Below are 21,609 nucleotides of genomic sequence, written 5' to 3'. Positions count from 1 at the left end.
CTACCTCCCCCCTACACACACACACACACATAACCCACGTTCAGCTGAAGGCGTTTACAATGCCCAGTGGTTGGGGTAACAAGGAGGTGGGAGGCAGGTAGGTGGACTGCCTGGGAGAGAAAAGGGTGGGGGTGCTCCCCGGGGCTGGAAGGGGGGCTGGGTAGACTAGTGAGCAAGGCAGTGCTAACAGTGCCAGCCTGCTGTTTCCCTGGGTTTCTTCTTGCTCTTGGCAGGAGCAGAGGCTTGTGTTTGCATCAGTGTTTCTCGTTCCTCCTGCCGCATGGGGTGAGGGGGTGGGCTGGGTAGAGATCCTCTCCTGACAGAGCTCTGGTGGCAGGGACACACACCATCCCCGCTTCCCCGCCCCACTTCCAAAAGGCAAATACAATGCTCTCCAACCCCCTAAAGAGCTCTTTACACGTGGATATTTGGGGCATCATGGCCCTAAACGTTTTTCTCTAAGTGGGTACTTAGCACCTCCTTTCTATTTTTCTATTAACCTGCTAGAAGGATGTGCACCTACTTTATTCCTGCTGAGATGATGGGCGGCTTGGAGACAAATTGAGAATCAGTTGGTTTTTCTTTTTCTCCCTTTCATGTAACAGGCTGAGAGTCACCCCACTCTGGGCTAAACCAGAAACTACAAGTTTAACTTAAGTATATTAAAAATGCAATTCGGGATCCATTTTATATTTATCTTCCATTCCTTCAAATATGAAACACCTCTGTAATTAAATTCCAAAGCCAGAATTGGCACTTGAGAAGCATCCAGCATATCAGAAGGTTCTCAAGAGAAAAGAGTACAGAAGAGATTAAAGAATCAGATGTAACAATTAAAAGCTTAATATGGCTCATTTTCTACAAGCACATTTTTAATTATATACTTTCCCCCTTTACATTCAAAAGAGTGAATGGCAGATTGTCAGTGCCTCAGGGCACAACCCAAGCTCCCAGAGAGTTTATAATAGTTTATTATTTTCTAATAAACTAACAAATTAAACCAACCAGCAACTCTGTGACACCACCTACTATAAAGAACTCAAAGAAGACCCCACACCACAACTTACCCTGGGATTTAAAAATATCATCAAATAATTCCTGAAACAACTCTAAGAGAAACTCTACAAACTCATTCTCCATGAACCTACCCTAGCAACCTTCTATGTGCTTCCCAAGACACACAGACAAGGGAACCCAGGCAGACCCATCAGATCTGGCCATGGAACCCTCACTGAAGGAATATTGGAATTCATATAAGCTATTCTCAAATCACTCACCACACAAAGGGCCAGTTTCTTCCAGGATACAACTGACTTCCTCCACAAACTCTGCAACATTAACAATCTCCCTCAGAGCACTATCCTTGTCACCATGGATGTCACTTCCCTATATACCTCAGAATGAAGGCATAGCTGCCTGCTTCAAATATTTACAAGAAAATAGACAACCCTCAAATATCCACCCCGAACACATCACCAAACTTTTCTATTTCATCCTCATCCATAACAATTTTTCATTCAAATAATACTTTGTCCAAACCATCAGAACAGCCAGGGGTACTAGGATGGCTCCCCAGTATGCCAGCTTCTTCATGGGCACCTTGAAGAAGAATTTCTGGACAAATGCACCATGAAACCAATGATATATCTGAGATACCATCAATGATATTTTCATCCTCTGGACAGATGACTTAAACTCCTTCACAGATTTCCACTACAACTTCAACAAACACCACTCATCCATTAAACTCTCTTTGGAACACTCCCATACTAATATCAACTTCCTAGACACCACGATCAGCTTCAGCAATGGAACCCTACAAACAGCTTTATACAAGAAACCATGGATCACCACACCTCGCTTCATAGATCCAATAACCATCTCAAACACACCAAGAAATTTATCATCTACAGCCAGGCACTCAGATACCACAGAATATGCTCTGAGGAGAAAGTCTGGGATATACACCTTAACATGCTCAAAACTGCCTTCACCAAATGAGGACGCCCTAGAGAAGTAGCTCCCATCATGGAACAGGCCACCCAAATACTCCAAGAGAACCTGCTTCAATACAGAAATAAAACCTCTAACCACACATGCCTAGTTGTCACCGTCCATTCCCACACTGGAATCCATTCGGAGTATCATCAAACGACTACAATCCACACTCAATGGTGACCTGATCCTGAAAGAAATCTTTCATGGACCCCCTCTTCTGGATTTCAAAAAACCCTCCCCTCCAAACCTCTCCAAACTCATTATCAGAAGCAAGCTCCCCACAAATCAGGACACTAACTCAAAGTGGGACCAGACCCTGCAAGAACAATAGATATAAAACCTGCAGATATATCTCCACTACTACAATGCTCAACACCTCCAAACAACACATCTTTCAAGATTCATGGGTCCTATACATGCCTATCACAACATGTAGTGTACTGCATCTGTGCACTAAATGCCACAAAAAACATTATGTGGGTGAAAACACTCTATAAGTTTTATTAAGATAACATAAAATGATAGACAAATAATTGATATAGAAAATAAACAATCAAATGGATAATGGATAATACAATCTCAAATTTTAGAGACTTATATAATATATATATTTCTATGATATGCTTTGAATTCTTATACTCGCGCTCTTCCCTGGTTGAGAGAGATGTTTGATTCCTCAACTCTTGAGCAGAGGGGTGGAATAAGCACTGCTAAAGAGCTAAGAGCTATAAACTAAGACTACAAATAAGACTAAGTATAGACTAAAGAAGAAATCTTAACACTAACTAAAAGAAGCTTCAAGCAAGAGTAGATGACGATCGCACCAAATAGCATGATTTTCCCCTTCTTATACCCCAAGAATATGGGTCCTCCTTCTAAGTCCATATTTGGATTGTCCACCCCCAAATTATTGGTGTAGGCATATTCTATAGGCTGGTAGGTTCATGAATATTAAGGATATCCATGACATTTTACTTCCCATTTTAAAGATTCCATTACCTCACCTTTTATGCCTGACATCATTACTTTCAACACTTATCTAGGCCAAAGGTCCCGAGTATGTCTGCTAACTGCTAACTCATTTAGGACAAATATGACCATATATGTCTTGTTTTTGTTATACCATCAACACTTTCAACACTAGTTCCCAAATATGTGTATAATAATAATAATGTAGCTGTCATCCAGGATGTCCTGTAAGGTACCTTGCATTACAGCAAAATATATATAAATTTATAATTCTATTATAACCACACAATCATACTTAAATCTGTAAGAAAAGATACATATCTATATAATGCAAACAAGCAGGCTAGTTCTATGGGCTACACTAGAGAGGGAGTTGGGGGAACAAGCTGGTAGAAAGATTCAGATAAAATGGCAACAGAACGTTAACTCATTTCATCATTTTCTTCAGCACAGGTTCCAGATGCTCTTTCAGCTGTGGGTCAATTTGGATGTTGCTGAGTTCCTTGATATTCAGGATAATCTTATGTGCTTCCTGGAAGAGCTCCTTCCCCACAGCTTCCTCCACCCGGCTGCGCCACTCTGACAGCTTGGGTCTGTCCTCAAAGATGTCACAACCAACTCCAATGGCCTGCATAGAGAGACACAACTGCAGTGAGACACTGCTGAAGGGAAATCGCCTCTTTACCAATAAAGCAGTCACCATTAAGTAGGGGGGGAAAGCTCATGGAGGAGTATCCAAAAGATAGGTGGATCTCATAGTCTATCCATGCATCTGGAAAAAAACCCAACTGGACTGGATTTCTTCATGTGTTTTAATAGTCCCAAATCCACTCCTGACAATAGTGGCCACTTTTACTTGATCACACACGTGGCTAGCACTTTTTTGAGTAATGTTCGGCTACAGCATTAGAGAGATGGGGGCTAGAGATTCTATTGGTGGCTGCTGATATTGCCTACTTGCTCTTTGTAGTGAGGAAAGCTAAAACAGATAGCAACATATACCACCACCACCACCACTGCAATTTAAGATGCGGTTTTAGTTAGGATGATCTTGCTCCCCTCTATTTTTTGCCTGTCCCACCTTCACTGCAGAGATGCAGCACTACTATTTGTTAGCCACTGAGACATGGCATTAGGAGTGAGAAATGCTCTTGCTTTGCACAATCCCAGCCCTGGTGGCCTGGGAACAAGCAACCAATCTAAGTATGAGCCACTTAATTTGATTTTAAAAAGCTCTCCCTCCCCGCTTTGCTACTGGAGGAGAGTTTCAAGCGGTATCTTGTAGGCCTGGTGTGGGGAAGAATAGGTAGATCTGGAGGAGAATATTTTAATATGGGAATCCCTCCCCTTGCTGTACTAGATCTGCATTCCTGCTCTAGGGAAATGGTACCACATGCTGTCCATTCCCCATGTAGTTTAGACAGCATTAGCTTTTCCTTGTGCTGAGTCTTCATGATTACAATCCACTACTCACCTGCATGAGCTCCTCAATAGCCACTAGGTCTGCCAAGGAGATCTCACTGCCCACAATGAAGGGCTTGTCCTGCAGAAATTTCTCCTCAAACTGCTTCAGGGAAGTAGCCACGTCCTCCAAAACCTCCTGCAGCTTCTCTGGGGGCAGTGTCTGGCCTGTTAAGAGGGGAATGAGCACCTATGTGGGGAGAAGGGAATAGACTTAGCCTTCCTAGATGTACTTGCAGTGCATTTCCTTTGCCTTTGCAAATGGGATCCATTAGCTTACTGATCATCATATCATACAATCTAGGATCACACTGAAGTGGTGCTATACTCACTTGTGGCAAGAGTTCAGCTTTCATTAAAAAATGATCCTTTACCTTCACAGATGCTCACAGTCAAAGCTATAATGTCCAGAGCAGTGCACAGAATCAAACCCCTCAGTGTTTCACAGCTTCCTCCTGCTATGGCTTCTGATTAAGCCTCTTGCTTACTTGGGAAGATGGTGCTGACAGCTAACTAGTTCAGGTCCTAACCTCAAGGAAGTGTTAAGTTTACCAATTCACTTGTTAGAACAGAACAAAAAGGGATGTTATCACATCACATTACATGTACCTAGCGTGTACCTGGTAATTACATTTGCTTTAAATGCATGAAAGCTAATGAAATGATAAAGCTATTGTCTTCAGCCATCTGTTTCCTGTGGTTGCTGTCTTTGTATTAATTAACCTTATATCAAAGATGTGTTAGGATAAGGGTTGGCTTGATGTCACATTGTTCATGAAAGCTAATGAAATTGTCTGGATGTCTGTAACTAAATGTATTAGGTGTGTCTCTGTAATTGAATGGCCCATCAACTGGGGTTGAAGCCTTACACTTTTAATGAGAAGTTGTTAATTTCAAAGCATGGGTCATTATGTAAGACAATGGAAGATCCACAAACTTTGTGTGCATTCAGTCAACAAAACAAGACCCCTGTGGAGATAGAAATGTTTGCCAGGTTGTTTTCAACTAATAAAAGGACCCTGGGAACAATTCTGCATCTCTGATCTGTTTGGATGCTCTCAGGGGATGTTCCAGATACAAGACAGAGGTCCTCAAAGCCATTTTGGGCAGCCCTGAGAGCCTGATGGAGAACTAAGCAGATTCACCATTTCTGCTATCATTTTGGACTTACAAATTTTGCCTCACCTATTATGTATTTTATCTGCTTTAACCTCTCAGTTAGCTCTCATTTCTTTTTCTTAGCTAATAAATCTTTAATTAGTTCACTAGAGAAATTGGCTTCAGCATTTGTCTTTGGTGAGATCTGGAGCATACCTTGACCTGGGGTAAGTGACTGGCCCTTTGGCACTGGAAGAATCTAATGGGTGGTGATTTTTGGTTTTAGTAAACTTTCCTCATAATGTCCCGTTTGTCTGGGTGGTAAGAAGGGGCTGGAGAGCTTAAGGGGACTGTCTGTGGCTCCATGGTTAGACTAACACAGTAGTCCAGGAGTGCAAATTTATTACCGATTTGGTAAAATCTAATTCTAGAATATACTACCAGTTTGGGGTATCAGCCCTGTTTTCTGACAGTCTGATCTGAAATTAGCTCTCTCAGTTGTACCAGACACTATGACAGGGAAGCAGAACTATGATCACAGATTTTTGCAGGTGAAACTGAAGCAAGTGTCTCCTAATCATTAGCATACACAGCAATTCATTCCATGATTGCTTGATCCAGGCCAGGATTTAAGCAGATTATGTGTGGCAACCTGTGCAGCACAAGCGGTGTTCCTCAGCACCTGGGCTATATATTCATAGATTTCAAGTCCAGAAGGGACCATTATGATCATCTAATGTTATCTCTGCCATAGAACTTCACCCAGTGATTCCTACATAAAAATAACTTGTAGCTGAACTACAGCATTTTTAGAGAGACATCCAGTCTTCATTGAAAGACTCTAACTGATAGAGAATGTACACGTCCCTTGGTATCCTGTTCTAATAGTTAATTACATTCCCAGTTAGAATCAAAGATAGCTACAAGGTCTTTGTAAATCCAGTATCCTGAATAAAGAATCCCCTCTGTGTTTACTACACCCATGGCCTGTCTCTTCTCTACAGCAAGGGACACAACAGTCATATGGTTTTAATTTGATATTATTAATAAAAAGATTAAATTAGATTAATTTTCTTTGAAGCCTTGTGAGAGCAGGTTGCAGAGATTGGAAGCAATTGTATTTTGCATATGTGACTCATATTTGGGTTTCTTCTTTGTGGCCAAAACTCTAATGTCAACAGAATAGGAAGCTATACAAGCCGCAGAGTGTTTAATCAATTAATGAGAATGGCAAAGTTACAACAAACAAGATGAAGTTCTTACATGTTTATTGACAACTCTCCCCTCAGAGTGTATCCCCATCATATCTATTCTTGTTCTTGTTCCCATTTTGGAGTAGCATCTGTGTGTGCTAGAAACAGATTTCAGAATTGGTGGGACTGCAGGGGGGAGCTGTGGCTAAAGAATATATAAGCCTTTCAGTTTTGCATAGCAGAGCATGCACTCACCTTCGAAGCAAAAGGAACCCAGTTCTAGTCATATCTTCAAGCTCTCTCTTTGGATATGTCTATACTGAAACCACAGGATTTGATACAGTTTGTGTACCTAGCTTTAATCTAGCAGTGAAGCTGCAGCAGCACAGGCTTCAGCAGGGGCTAGCTGCCTGAGTAATCACCTGGGGTTCTGGGTTGGCTTGTACAGCCTGCACTGCAGCAGCTTCACTGCTACAGGTATCCAAGCTAACTAGATTAAAGCTAGCTAAAGTTTACACAAGCTACAGTCACACCCCGTGACTGAAGTATAAACATACCCTGTGAATACTGGGTACTCTATGTGGCTGTGTAATGAAGGGAGGTCTGTCTAGGAAATACCCCGATCTGCTTTTCTGTATTAATCCTGAAATCCAGCCTATAAAGATCTGTGCTGCCCTGATGACCTTCAGACCTTCTGCGTTAGACTGATACTTTTAAGGGAAAGTTATTACCACATCCAAATTCCAAAGAATAGGGAACAATTCCCTATGTAACATTTCCTCTCAGCTGGGTATGGGGCCAAGTGTTCTATTTTGGGGAGGGAAACTTGCTTTGTATAGGAGCTGTTTAAATGTCTTATGTCCAGTGAGGAAATACAAGTATTTCTGAGTTCTCAATATTTAATCTCCTTACCTTGATCCACAAGGTCTTGGAAGCATTAGTCCAGTTGCTGGTATGATGCCATGACAGATATTCATCTGCTTGGGCCCTTTTCTGTAAATCAGATGGATACCAGTGATCAGGGGTGTTGTACTTCCGGCTCAGATACAGAAGAATTGCAGTGCTGTCCAGAAATTAATGGGAGACAAATGGCAGTGAAGATAAAGTGAAAGAATATATTCAGCTGCATCAGTCTCTCCTCTCCATTTCCTAATGCTGCTTCCTCTAAAAAGTGTTGGGGCTGGGATTTTCAAAAGAGTCTAATGGAGGTAGCCACTCAATTCCCACTGAAAGTCAATCAGAGTCAGGTACCTAGCTCCTGTAGGCTCATTTCAGAATGTTAACCTGTAGGAAAATTAAGCCTCAAGATGAGGCCAGTGTTTGTACAGAGCCTAGAACAATGGAGTCTTGGGCCATGATTAGTGCTCCTAGATGCTTCAGTTACACTACTACTGCTACTACTAATAATAATCTTTGACAATATTTTGCTAAAAATCCATTAGCTGCTGTACTTTTCTGATGCCTCTTTCTCACCACTGTAGATTTCCAAGGGGTTTGTGTACCACCAGAAGCTCTCTTTAATAAACTGCATCTCCCGCCAGTCATCTTCATAAAGGGTCTGTTGGTCCAGCAAGACCTTCCCAACCAAAACTCCTAGTGAAGTCAACTGAATTCCTTGAACAGAGAGCTTTCAGGATCAGGCCTTTGGTGTTTGTTGTAGTCCAGTGTTTGTGTCATCACTAGCAGGCAGGAGAAATCAGCTGGTTAAAAATCTTAGTGATGACTAAGATCTAAGAACTAAGATAATTTGCAATGACGGATGGTCAACTACTATTGCGCAGAAAACATAGAAAAACCTATACTGAAAAGTAAAGAGAGAAAATATTGGCTGCCCTTGCCATTCTGATATAGATATCATTGAACTATTTTACCATGATGACAGTGGTAGGGCTCTTCAAAGGACACAGAGAGGTCATTTTGTAAAATAAAAACCAGGTTTTATCTATTTAGATGCTTATATGGCTCTTTTCGGTGTTGTATGAGTGAGTAAGATAAACAAATGTTACCATGATTTTATATTTCATAATAAAAGGTGTTTGTTTGGTTTTTGGTTTCACTGTAAGCATTCCTCTACAGTGTTTGTAATCCCAAACGTTAGTGCATGCATATGAGAATCAGGTGGCAAAACCCATGACTAGGGCTCTGAGGTGCCATGGTAATACAAATAATAAATTATAATAATAGTGGGTTTTCATCATGGAAGCTGACTGAAATGGAGAAAAGCAAACAAAGTAAATAAGAGTTTTTATTACAATAACCTGAGAGATTAAAAGATATGAATTTTAAATCTTTGTGTATGACTTTTATCTTGGCAGTGTCCCTTTCATTGTAAAGAGGTTTCAAATGTAAAAAGGTCATTGCAAACACATTTTAAGTGGGCACCCACAGCCAAACCATGAGTGCCAGTAAAATTAAACCCTTCAGAGCCAGCAGAGAAGCATATGAGGCAAACACTGTATTGTCCTGCTCCAGCCCAGGCTAGAAAATTGATGGTTCTCCATTAATAATCAGGATAAATTAAGCTAGAAATGACTAGTCTACAATTTCAAATATACCTGACCAAAGAGGACCCTTCTTAGTATCAACACCAAGTCTGAATCATATCATGTATTTGAAATATGTGCATAACTTTAGTCACATGCTTATCATTTAGATGTTTAAAGTCCTACCATCTCCTTTCTTTGCAGAAACATAGGAGCTGAGATACCAAAGCAGACCATAAACGCAGTTGGCCAATTATGCAATTTTAAAAAAATCAGACATAGGGAATACTTCCCTACCTCTGAATTTGATCATCTTATCTCCTCATAAGTATGGTGAGGAATGGAAATTGGGGATTGAATTCTTACCTCTCTGCTAAGGTGAAGGCTCCATCCTTCAGTGCTGGCACTTTCTTTAGGATGTTCACTTTGCCAAACTCTTCTTTATACTGTTGCGCTAAAAACAATTAAAATGCGATAGTCCATGTTCAGAAATGTCTAAACCTGTGGAAACTGAAGCAAGCACTTAGCTCATACTAACTAGACCATGCATGAATGAGAATCAGTCAAACATATAAGAACATTCTGCCTTCACTTCATGGTGTTTATGGGGACCTCTGTTAGAGTTTTCCTACATGTGCATGTTTAATGTTAAAAAGGGGCATAAGTTAAAGAGCCAAAACATAAGCTATCTGTGAATTTTGCAAGCTGCTGAGGTGTGCCAATGACATAGAGCAGTTCAGGATGTTGCATAAGGATTCAGTCAATTGATGCCTGTCCATGCCAGTTGTTAATCAATGTTATTTAGTATATATTATTTAGCAAATATTATGTACTTTTAAAGGCCCTGTATTTAAGTGAATGACTTTCCCACCTAGCATGCTTTGCGCTAGAAATGTATAAAATGTGATTAGGCTTTTGTTCTTGGTAAATGTGAAAATCATCAAGGACAAGATAGTGTTTTGTTGAGGTTTGCTAAATTTAATAAGTAACTATAATTGTTGCAGTTTTCTAGAAATATTTTGGTATAGATGTCCAAGAACCTTGGAATGAAGGTGCAAACCAGATAAGAAAGAAAAATAGGATACATAATGAGACAATGGAATATGGGGAATTTCCTCTAGATGGTAAACAACAGAGGGGTATGTGTGTATATGTATACTGCTAGAAGTGAGTTAATGCTTTGGAACAGAGCAATGATGTAACTGCTGCAAGCCTGTTCTCCACATTGGTAAATCATTAACCCTTTCTTTTCTGTGTTGTGCTAATTAATCTCTGAATAATAATCTTTTATTAATAAGCAGATTGAGCTTGCTTATTTGATGTCATTGATAGTCTAAAATTGAACTCTAACACAATGATAGATGGGCAACATGCTGAAGACTTGAGACAGGTCTACATTACAGCCTTCTACTAACATAGCTATGTCCATCAGTAATGTGATAAGGTGTGATCCTTGACTCACATAGCTGGCAAATGCTTGTAGTGTAGATACATTATACTGCATTATAAACATGCTTTTACCAGGATAACTTATTTCACTGGGGGTGGGAGTAGTGGGGGTGGAATAAGCATTATGTCACTATAACTGCATCCACATTCAGAGTGCTTTGTTGGTACAGTAGACATGTATGCTATGCAGGAAAGTGCTCCTCTGTAAATCTGGCCTCACTCACAAACTGGCATTCAGGTATCATAATGATAAATCTGGTATATAAAAACCTACCATAGACAGAAAGAACAACTGTGACTTGGAAAGTAAATGTCCTAGGTCTTGGAGGCAGGGAAAGAAGAGGAAAGTTTGAATAAAGGCAACTGAACATCTTAAATATATTTTCATATTTGCAAAGGAAATAAGCAGGACCTGGAAGCAGCGCATTTGTCCACAAAGCATTATAATGGCGCAGATGGTCATTAACCCTCCACTCTTCTTCACAGGGAAAGCTAAAGCACCATGGACCTGAGTTAGGAATTAAGTGCCAGCGCGACACCCAAGGTACGCCACTGTTCCAAGGGCAGTTGTGGAATCCCTATTATTGCAGATTTTTAGAACATGTCGGACAAACACGTGTCAGAGATGGTCTAGGTTTACTTGGTCCTACCTCAGCAAAAGGAGCTGGACTCTAAGACTTCCCAGTATTTCTTCCAGCCCTACATTTTTATGATTCTAGGAGACCGTAATGGAAGTAACCATTTGATCTCTTGTGTTCTATCTTTTGATGTGTTTTATGTTTTGTTTTCCTTTCTTTAATAACAAAATAGCTACGGTTAAAACTTGTGATTTTGCGTGGGCTCAATCATGGTGTCCCCTATGGCTTGTAAAAGAACCCCTGTGACTCAAACAGTGGGAGTCACCCCCTCGAGGTGGCTGGAAGAGGGATGATTAGTAAGAGCTGGCCTACCATCGCGTGTTTCTCAAAATTAAATATTTTTAGTAATTTTTCAAATTAAATGACTTTGGCCGCCAACAATTTAAAATGATTCCTTTTCACCTCACAATCCCTCGACTGCAGTTAGGCTCAGAGGCACCTGACTGCAATATCACTGATGTAGGTAGCAAGTGGGGATTAAATCTCAAGGCCCTGTGTCCTTGTCTAGCTCAGTCAAGCCTCCCTACAGGGGTGCTGCTGGGCACAGTGCTCCTGCTGCACCCCTCCAGGGACATGACTGAACCTGTGCTCTCCACCACAGGCCTCTTGAGGGGAAATGCCCTCTGACTGGTTGTCTCCCCTACATGCCCGCCTCCTGGCGCTGAGTGACCAATCAGAGATGGTATAGAAAGAGCCAGCGCTCACTATCTCCTTAGCAACCCAAAGCCATTTTCACAGGAGGGGAGGGGGCAGCAGGAAGAGCCCAGCCCTCAGGGCAGCGCTGCTCTCGCCTCCCCTTTCCCTCGCTTCAACATCTTCCTTGGGCAGGAGGAGAGGAGAAGAGCCCATAGAGCTGCCCCCAGCCTGGAAGGGGAGAGGGGACCCCACTACCACCCCAGGCCTTGGAGTGGGAGTGCAGCACCCTAGAAGGAGCAGAGGTGAGGCTGGGATGGGGAGTGAACTGATGGGCTCTGGGGAACAGGACTGATTTGGAGGTTGGGGCAGGGGCAGAATGAATTGCTGGGCAGGAGCTGGGCAGATGTGAGGTGAGAGCTCCTGCAGAAGGGGCCAGAATCACCTCACTCAATAAATCTGGGAGAGTGAGCAACACTCGTCGCACGCACGCACGCACGCACGCACGCACGCACGCACGCACAGGCTGTCCATAAATCACATAATACATTTTTTAAAGATTTTCAGGACCCAATCTACTCCTTCTAAGACTTTGTAATACTAAAAACAAACACTCACCCCTGATGCATTATATAACTTACGGACAGCCCTCCCACCCCACATACACAGAGGGGATGGGCAGGGGGAGTTAAAAAATTAAAAGACAGACCAAAAAACATATCATCCCCTTTTAAAAAAATTCTCATGATTTTTTGGGGTCTGACTCCTGACTCTTGTGTTTGGCAATATTGGAATCAGCCAAGGAAAGTGAAGACCAGCAGAGCAGGTGTAGTAAGTCAGAGTGGTGAAGCCTGCACTGCAGCTTCTGTAGCTATCCTGTGCAGAAGGGAGATTAATATGGATGTCTCATTCTAGCACCCTTAAATAGTCACTAAAGTTAAACAAATCTGTTAACTGGGAGGCTCAAAGAACTTTCTAAAGAAAAGAACAGCCCTGTGGCAAAGTACAAGGGTGAGGCTCATTATCTCCAATATTTTGAATATGGAAACAGTGTGAAGCAAATTCATTCCTAGTGTAACTGTACTGACAGCCAAGGAGCTACTCCAGGGGCACACTTGGCCCTATGTATTTGGAGGGTTTCTGAATGCCAGCAGTTACTGTATACACAGCTTTGTTGACAGAGTGAGGTCTGCAGAATTAGGCTTGGCTTTTGGATCCTGTAACAGACAAAGGAGGCTGTAGGGAGTTGTCTACTTGAGGATTTAGTTGTTCTTGTTAATGAGACAAAAGATCACTGTCCCAGAATGTGGGAATTCTGTATGTGGGAATCAGCATGTGCATCCGGCACAGTAGCTTGATTATTCTGTTAGGTTAAAGGGAAACTGCATCCATGTTTCTCAACAGTCTAAAAGTTCACAAGGTAAACACTTTTCAATGCAAATGCACTCTGAATTGGTATATACACTTTAGGTTGTTTGTTATCCCTGATGGTTGAGCCTACTGTTAGAGGCAGCCAACTGAGTGATGATGTCCTTTATGACATTGGCAGCAGGATAGCTCCATGGTAATACTCTGAACCAGCTTCCAAGCTGCTTTAATAATGTAACAGTCCTATAAAGAACACAAAATCAGTGTCCTTTATGGGACTGGTAAATTATTAAAGCAGTTTGGAGACAGGTTCAGAGTCTCTTACAGGAAGTTTTCGTGCTGCCATTGTCACAAATGAGAAATTACATCTAATTTTTTTGTTTCATAATGGCTTTACATACACAATACAGCCACGCTGAAAATTCTGTCACCCAGCTGTGCATCGAACCATTCAGGTTTGCAAAGAAAAGCCTTAATGTCAACACTGGTTTGGGCTTAATGGTTTATTTATTTATTTATTATGATAATTATTGTGACTGATCTTTATATTTGCAGCTTAGCAGAGAAAAGACTGTAACCCCTATTCTACTAGACTGTGCTAGTCAGTATATGTGAGGGGCCTGTTCACAGATCACATGGTGTTAACCTGACTTGTGGAGTCATCTTTTGAATGGCAACCAGATCTTCTGCCAGTGATCAGTGGTTTCAAAGCAGCACCTCGAGCTCTCATGAGGTTATGTACACAATGGTGGTTGCCCTGCCTCAGAGAGCAATTTCAATAGGTAGTTTACACAGTTCTCATGGCATCAAGAAATTGGTCAGGATACAAACAATAAGGACTACTAGGTAAAAGGCCTTAAGGGAAAGGAAGTTTATTGGGCAAAGAGAAAAGAGAGAAGTGGGTAATACTTTATAAAGCAATGCGAAAGACAGCCCATTTGTCATGGCCAGCCATTTGCCCAGAGCCCACATTTCTGAGAACTCCATTTCTTTCTAGGTTCAGTGCTGACATCTGGATGTAGCTGAAAGGTGCAGTCAGTAAATGGGGAACAGTCATTTTAAACAATTGTGGGGGACTAAACAGAAGCAAGGTGAGTGCTTGATAAATACACAGTCCCATGCAGACATTCAGGGCATCTACAAAGCAATGTCCAGTGCTCAGGCTGTCCTTCCCCTACAGCTTCTCTGTAACTAACCAACAAAACTTGCTAGATATGGCTGTCGGGCATTCCCTGGCGTGCCACAGAAGCAGCCACAATACAGATGAATCAGTTGGGCATCCCAGGAATAAGAGCACACTGGTCAAACTTCAGTAGCTACTCTCCACCCTTAGCTCCTCACAGTATGGAGCTAAAATAGTGCCCACTGCCTGAGCAGCAAATCCTTCTCTCTCAGCCGGCCAGGCAAAGCTTCCAGGGGCTGGAACAGTGGAACAGATTCAGTTTGTGCTATGCACCTCTTTACAAGCTTTACCTTCTTTTGTGTGTCTCCCACACATCATGGGGCATTGGCTGGAAAGCTGGCAGGATGACAGGAAGATACTGCATACAGCTGTCGCTGAGCTCTGCCCCTCTGTGTCCCCTTCCCCCCCCAAAAAAGCCAGTTCCTCTCATCCCTCCCTCTATCACTCTCAACAGTGTTTTCTCCAGGAATTGAAATGAGAAGGAGGTGTTCAAATTTACAGGGGAGGTGGGGAAACAATTAAATTGGCAACACTGTAACCTGTGGACCCCTGGGGGAGGGAATGGGAGAGTTTGGGAGGCAGGGTGTAGGGAAATCACTGTCTCTCAGCATTTTTCACAGACTGTGAAAGCATGTTTCCACTTTAAGGGAATACAAAAGCTCTACTTGCTAGTTAAGCACTGACAGTACCAGAAAAGAGAGACAGGCTGACTTGTGCTTGTAGTTTGAGTTTCCCTGCAAGAATTCTACAAAATGAATCAATAACTTGGTGAACTCCAGATAAGTGGCAGTTTATTGAGGAAGGGTAAGTTTAAAAGGAAGGAATTGAGATGCTGGTTACAGAGCAAACTGGAGGGGGAAGAATGTGATGACCAGGTAAAAGAAAACAATTATGTCTCCTCTTATTGGTGGGACGACAAGATTCCACTGATATTAGTGAAAACAAAAGTGCTTGCTGATTGGACAGCAATATTTGCTCTTTTACACCTAGGACTTTCAGAGCTATGAGCAGAGATGTTTGATGTTTGAGGAAAATCAGCCCATTGTCTTGAGAAAGCAGCACATGGGTATAAACACACTGATTTGCAGTGTCAACAGAACCTGCCCATAACTCCTTGGCAGGGCTTTGCCACTGAATCTCCTCAGTTATAAGCAGCCTTCTGTTCATAGCTCCCATTTAATTGAACAGGTAAATCTAGACATCCTGCACCTCCAAAATGACTACTGTCTGGGATTGCCAGTTGTATAGCTCTTGCCATACAAAGTGATCTTTTGGGTGCTGGATCCCAAGAGGCCCATCTACACTGCAAAAAGCCATGTTACAAAAGGATATTTCCCCAACCACTTTATAGAAAATTCTGTTATTGCTGTGCCCCAAACAGTGTTACACATGTTGCCAAAGCCTGATAAAGATCAGTTGGTTTCTCCCTTCCATCCATTAGGCTAACCCATTTTAAGAAGATCCAGGGACTATCTTGTTACAATGCGATGCCAAGGGACACTTCTTGGTTGTTATTTCCAAAGAACAGAGACCCATGCCTTGTCAGGCTGAATGGTAGGATTGCCTTATTAATTGGCTGTAAGCCCTATTAGTCAGATGAGGAGGAGTGAATGCAGAAATTCTCCATACCCTCAGGAGCAGAGAAGCAGCTGAGATGACACTGAGGGAGGAATGGGGAAAGTAGAAAGCGAGGATTGGCTGCGGGAAGAAGAGGGCCAATTCAGGACCCCCAGAACTGATAGAAAGGGGAGACAGTTCATTTTTGTATGATTCTGTCTCTTTTGTGTAATGCAAGAGCAGCATCTGTAACTAAGACTCTTACCATCATGTGACTGTCCTGGGTTATTCCCACCTGGCATTTTCTTCCCCAGAATGGAATCTGCCAGCAGACAGATGGATTGCTGTGATCAAATGCACCCCTGTATTCGCACTCTACACACCAGTGTAATAACTTTGTACAAAATATGCCTTGTGAGGGATCATTTGAAAACTAATAGGCTGCTGGTCAACAATATCATGGAACAATGTGTGTAGCGACATCATATGTAAAGTTATGAATTCCTCCTGAATGATGTGAGTGGCATGTTCAAACCCACAGATTTGGCAGGACTGGTCAAGCAGGCCTATCTTAAACAAAGGATTGTGTTTTTAACTCAATTTACATACAAGTAGTAAACAAGGTCCTTAAAGACAGCAAGATGGAGACTAGGGAAATCTGCATTTTAGCAAATCACAGCAGGGAACCTTTCACCACCAGATTCCTTGTCTCTGTCTTCACAGCTAGAATGAACTTTAAACTAGGGGTAATCCTCAGGAAAATGCATTTCAAAGGGTGACTGGACTATAAAAGTGAGGGGGGAAAACACCCCTACTACTCTACCTATTCATTTTTCTCTTGCAACTAAGTTGATAAAAGAAACACACTATGGACTTTTCAGGTCAGGATCTGGTCCCAACTTGGTCAGCAATGTTACTGGGAACCTGTGCTAAAAATTTCATTTTGGACCAAGTCTAGTTTGTTAAGTTTAATACCAGGAACCATTTTTTCTTTATTTTTCTAGTGACCATTTCTAATTTAATGCCTTATACTTTACTCACTTAAAATTTCTTAATAACTAATTTTATTCTTTAATAAAATCTAATGCAGTGTTGTGAATTGTGTGGGTGACACCATTTAGGGTAGCAAACTGTTGTATATGATCCCTTTAAAGGGGAACAAGATCTAATATATCTGGATTGTCCAGGAGAGGGCTGGTCAGTGCAAAACACACATTTTTGGGGGGAAAATCCAGGATTGGGAGTGTGTTGGTCTTATCTGTCAAGTGATACCAATGCTGGTGGAATTCAGAGTGTGACTGATGTGTGTTTGGCAGGCTGCAGCTATACATAGACATTCAGGGTACCTGCATGCTGGAAGACTGTTTGTGAGCACCCCAGGGGAGAGATACATCAGCAAAGCATTGTGAGGCACCCAAGTTTGCAGGGCAGGGGTGACACAGGCCCTTGCTGGTCTGGATAGCACACCAGAATATCATAATTACACAAATTAGAGGGACAAAAGGAAAAAGGCCTTAAATGCCAGGGGCTTCTTAGACAAGGCCTATTTTTTTCCCACCTGAAGTAAAGCCCGTGCTGTCTACAAATATCTCTGAAAACCTCACATTCCAAACTCCTCAAAAATTTCCAACCCTTTCTCCAAAACCTCAATCACCCCCATCTTTCCACCCCACCTCCAAGGAAAACTAAATGTCACTCACAGTTTACCCCAGTCCCTATCTCCTCAACACACTCCTCACCCCTACACAGGAAAAACTACACTTCCCACAAACAGACAGACTTCTCATCCCCCACAAACTCCTGGACCTCTCTAACTCCCTTCCCACTAGGAAAGATCCCAAGATTTGAATTTAGCATGTTTCAGTTCCTTTCCAGCATCTAGGCCTTGTAACATCTGTCCCCAGACTTCCCTATCCCACTCAGATTCCCTCTTAGTAAAAAAGGCTCCCAACCTTGCATGTCTCTTCTTTTACTGACTTCTGTAAAGCATGTTACTAGCAGAATAATTAGGGTTATTCTGTAAATTTACCAAAATATATATTCTGGAACATTCCAGAATAGTTATTTTTGTATGAACCTCCATGTGGACCTCCTGTTCCAGAATAAACAAGTCCATACAGGAACTGATACCAAAATTATAATCAGTCCAGAAGAAATATTTTATACAATTACAACTATAGAAAAGTCCTTAAAGAAGGAAGCAAAATTCACAAAAATCCTATGGAGGGAAGGGGAGGGGGGAAAACGGAAAGAGGTACATCCCTTAGGGCTTGAGGAAATGGGAAATATAGCTCCTTCCTTACAAGTGCAGGAAGTGTAACTGAACTCAGTCCCCCAAGGACAGGCATTAGCCAGACTCAGTCCCCAAGGGGAGATGGGGTGCAGAGTGATAAAAAGGCTCAGCTCCCCTCACTCACCTTTCAACAGCTCCACATGCTTGAACTCAAAGGGAATGTTGTTTTTCTTTGCAAATATGTACACCTTTCGGCAGTTCTGGGACAGCAGATCTAGGTAGAGTTTTAGCCCCATTCTGACTGCTGGGCAAAGGGAGCAGCAGCAGTGAGTGAGAGAGAGAGAAAGGCTTGTCTTAACGTGGCTTTGGCGGCAGCAGCAACAGACAGAATGGACAGAAATTTCTCTTCAAGACAGACAGTGGCTTAACTTTGAACCAATAAGGACAGCTCTTTCCCTGGCTTGACACATGTTCCTGTAGGAGAGGTATAAAGGGGGCAGGGACTGCAGCAGGTGGGTGGTAACTCCCTTTCTCATTCAGAAAAGGACTAGACCAGTGTTTCTCAATTGGTGTTCTGTTCTGCGAGATGAATTTCAGGGTTCTGCGAAAAATTGAAACCGCGCCACCGAAAGCTGCTGAAATCGTGCCGCCGAAAACAGCTGACAGCGCGTGCCACTGAAAACAGCTGACAGCACCGCCGAAAACAGCTGACAGCGCCGCCGAAAACAGCTGACAGCACTTGACGCAAACAGCTGCCAGCGTGTGCCGCCGAAAACAGCCGATACCGCGCCACCGAAAAGGGGAAGATGTCCTGGATTTTTCAGCGGAGGGTATTGCATGGCCCCGCAGAAGCTAAAAAGGGTTCCGCGGCCAAATGTAATTGAGAAACACTGGACCAGACATTTATACAGAGAATATTGAGAACAGCCACTGTTATGTTACATGGGGTAGCAAAGTACAATGAATATCAATAAACTTCATCTTCAGGCCAACCACTAATGGGTTAGGCAGCTGGTATACAGTGACCACTGCTTGTTACTCTGATCATTGTTACCTTGTAATCCCCCATCTATCTGTTCTATCCACCTGTTCTCTCTCATCATAGATGGGAAGCTCTCTAGGGCAGGCACCAACTTTTCATGATATCTGTGTACAATGCCTGGGACAATATAGTGCCTGATCACACAATACAAATAAATAATAATCATAATTAATTAACTGCATGGAGTTAGGAAGATCTTTCCCTTATGGGCAGGTTCTTCCGTAACTGTGGGGTTCTTGTGCTTTCCTCTGTATCATCTGGTACTAGCCACTGCCAGGAACAGGATACTGGACCAGATGGATCACTTGTCTGATCCAGTGTGACAATTACTATTCAAATAGTGCTAGCTCCCAACAACCACTATGTTGACATCCCTGAAAAGGGACATTCATCCAATTCAGGATGAAATCTCTTATTGCTGTTTCTAACTGATCTAATCCCTGAAGTCTCTGTAACTCTTTGATTTACTGCTTTGACATCCCCTGGGGGAAAGCAGCATCAGGTCATTGATCAAAAGTAACTGCAAACCAGGCAGCTCAGCAAACTCAGTAACCAATAGGAGACAGTGATTGGGAAAGAGCCTGCAATTTGGGAGACCTGGGTCCAAGTCCCTGCTCCATCACAGACTTCCTGTGTGACCTTGAGCAAGTGCGTTAGGTGGGAGATAGGCACCTAAATATCTTTGTGATTCCCATCCTTTGTCTCAGCTCCCCATCTATAAAACAGAGATAATACTTCTCTATCTCATGGGCGTTGTGAGGATAAATACATTTAAAATTATTAGGCATTCAGATATTGCAGTAATGGGGGATCATATAAGTACATAAGATAGATAGATTTTCCCACTGCAGTTGTCTAGGTCTGCCTTTGAAACCTGAAAAATCCATTGCCACAGACCTCTTGTGATTAGGGCTGGGATCTCAGATTGATCTGTAGCTTTGGGAGGCCATGCTGCCCAAGGAGCCACTGGTGGCATCAGAGATCTGGAAAATTTCCATCCAGTTGGCTATCTGTAGCTGAGGCTGCTCCACTACTAAGCAGCCATAGTGATCTTAGCCCTCAAGAGGAAGAGCTCAATAACATAAAAGGCACTGTAGGTAGTGAACTAAGCACAAGACTCAGAACAAGGGGCTCCTGTGTAATAAACCTAGCTCTGACAGTGACTCCCACTGTAGCTTTTACAGTTGTGTCATTTAACCCCTCTGCTTGAGTTTGCTCATCTGTAAAGTGAGGATGACAATACTCCACTATCTCCTTCCCATGGGTGTTGTGATTAATGAATTAATGATTGTCAAGCACTGTAGCAGTGGCAGCATTCATCAGGGGGAAATTATATATGTATATATATATATATATATATAAAATGAGCCAGTGAAATTTGGATTGCCCCAAAGAATTGTTTCATGGACCCACCCTCCAAATCCTAAATTGGATCCTCTGCATAGTGGTGTGATTGCAGTGCACATGAGGTGACTAACAGAGTTTGGTGGAAACCAGATTTTCTGTTTTGTGGTAAATTCTGCAACTTTGAAATTTTGTTCCACTCTGAAATGGAACAAAAACAGAACAAAAAAATTGAAATTTCTCACAAAGTTGAACTCTGAAAAAAATTGGTTTTGGTTTAAAATGTGAGTAGATCAAAGCACACTAGGGAACTTTTAGTTGACAGCAGCAGGAGCCACGCAGACAGTTAATGTGCAGCACAGTATTGCACTGTAGATTCACACTCTAGCTTGCCTTGCACTAATTCTCTGTTTAGATGAGCCCTTAGTGTTCTGATTTAAGAAATACTGTCCAAGATAAAAGCTGACCTGAAAAGAACCTAGCATTAAAATTAGTAAGCTTACGCTCCCTGGACTCAGTACCAACGAGTTGTCCTGATTAAGTTCCATTCCAATATTGGCTATCATACTTATCAAATTGGCAAATGTTTTGTTAGATTTCAGCTTTAAAATGTAATTGGTGCCTCGGCAATTTGATTAAATGGACCCTCTTTCACACTTTCAAACTCCGTTGATGCTGCAGCAGTCGCCAGGAATAAGTAAGTAATAGGTTACATACTATAGTTAGTAGTTCTAAAATTTCATATTTGAGTTCCTTCAGAACTCCTGGGTGAATACCATCTGGTCCTGGTGACTTTTTACTGTTTAATTTATCAATTTGTTCCTAAACCTCCTCTATTGACACTTCAGTCTGGGACAGTTCCTCAGATTTGTCACCTCAAAAGAAGGGCTTAGGTGTGAGAATTTTCCTCACATCTTCTGCAGTGAAGACTGAGGCAAAAATTTAGCTTCTCTGCAATGG

General features: G+C 42.2%; 1 protein-coding gene and 2 long non-coding RNA genes across 3 annotated transcripts; 2 read left to right on the top strand and 1 right to left on the bottom strand.

Moving 5' to 3' along the window:
- The first annotated feature begins 34 nt into the window (after positions 1 to 34).
- Positions 35 to 5,232, top strand: LOC137154383 (uncharacterized). Its single transcript, XR_010920202.1, has 2 exons — positions 35 to 97; positions 3,416 to 5,232. It is a non-coding gene; the product is annotated as an uncharacterized lncRNA (long non-coding RNA).
- LOC137154381 (glutathione S-transferase theta-1-like) lies at positions 2,483 to 14,867 on the bottom strand. The gene is made up of 5 exons (XM_067549976.1): positions 14,764 to 14,867; positions 9,569 to 9,656; positions 7,632 to 7,782; positions 4,442 to 4,618; positions 2,483 to 3,595 (listed from the first exon to the last, which is right to left on the bottom strand). Exons 1-5 carry the CDS (start codon positions 14,789 to 14,791, stop codon positions 3,395 to 3,397), a joined length of 645 nt encoding a protein of 214 aa, XP_067406077.1. The 5' UTR covers positions 14,792 to 14,867; the 3' UTR covers positions 2,483 to 3,394.
- Positions 12,125 to 19,386, top strand: LOC137154382 (uncharacterized). Its single transcript, XR_010920201.1, has 3 exons — positions 12,125 to 12,227; positions 14,288 to 14,381; positions 18,861 to 19,386. It is a non-coding gene; the product is annotated as an uncharacterized lncRNA (long non-coding RNA).
- The last annotated feature ends 2,223 nt before the right edge of the window (positions 19,387 to 21,609 follow it).

Source organism: Emydura macquarii, unplaced genomic scaffold (assembly GCF_026122565.2).
Source record: "Emydura macquarii macquarii isolate MOO-44397 ecotype Brisbane River unplaced genomic scaffold, CSIRO-AGI_Emac_v2 contig_1254, whole genome shotgun sequence".
NCBI classification, from domain to species: Eukaryota; Metazoa; Chordata; order Testudines; family Chelidae; genus Emydura; species Emydura macquarii.
This window is presented reverse-complemented; position numbering and strand designations above follow the sequence as displayed.

Coding starts and splice junctions, on each gene's coding strand:
- LOC137154381 (XM_067549976.1), bottom strand. CDS start 14,791: ATGATGTGTGGGAGACACACAAAAGAAG. Junction 9,657..14,763: donor TGGGAGACACACAAAAGAAG/GTAAAGCTTGTA, acceptor AATTGTTTTTAG/CGCAACAGTATAAAGAAGAG. Junction 3,596..4,441: donor CTATTGAGGAGCTCATGCAG/GTGAGTAGTGGA, acceptor CTCTCTATGCAG/GCCATTGGAGTTGGTTGTGA.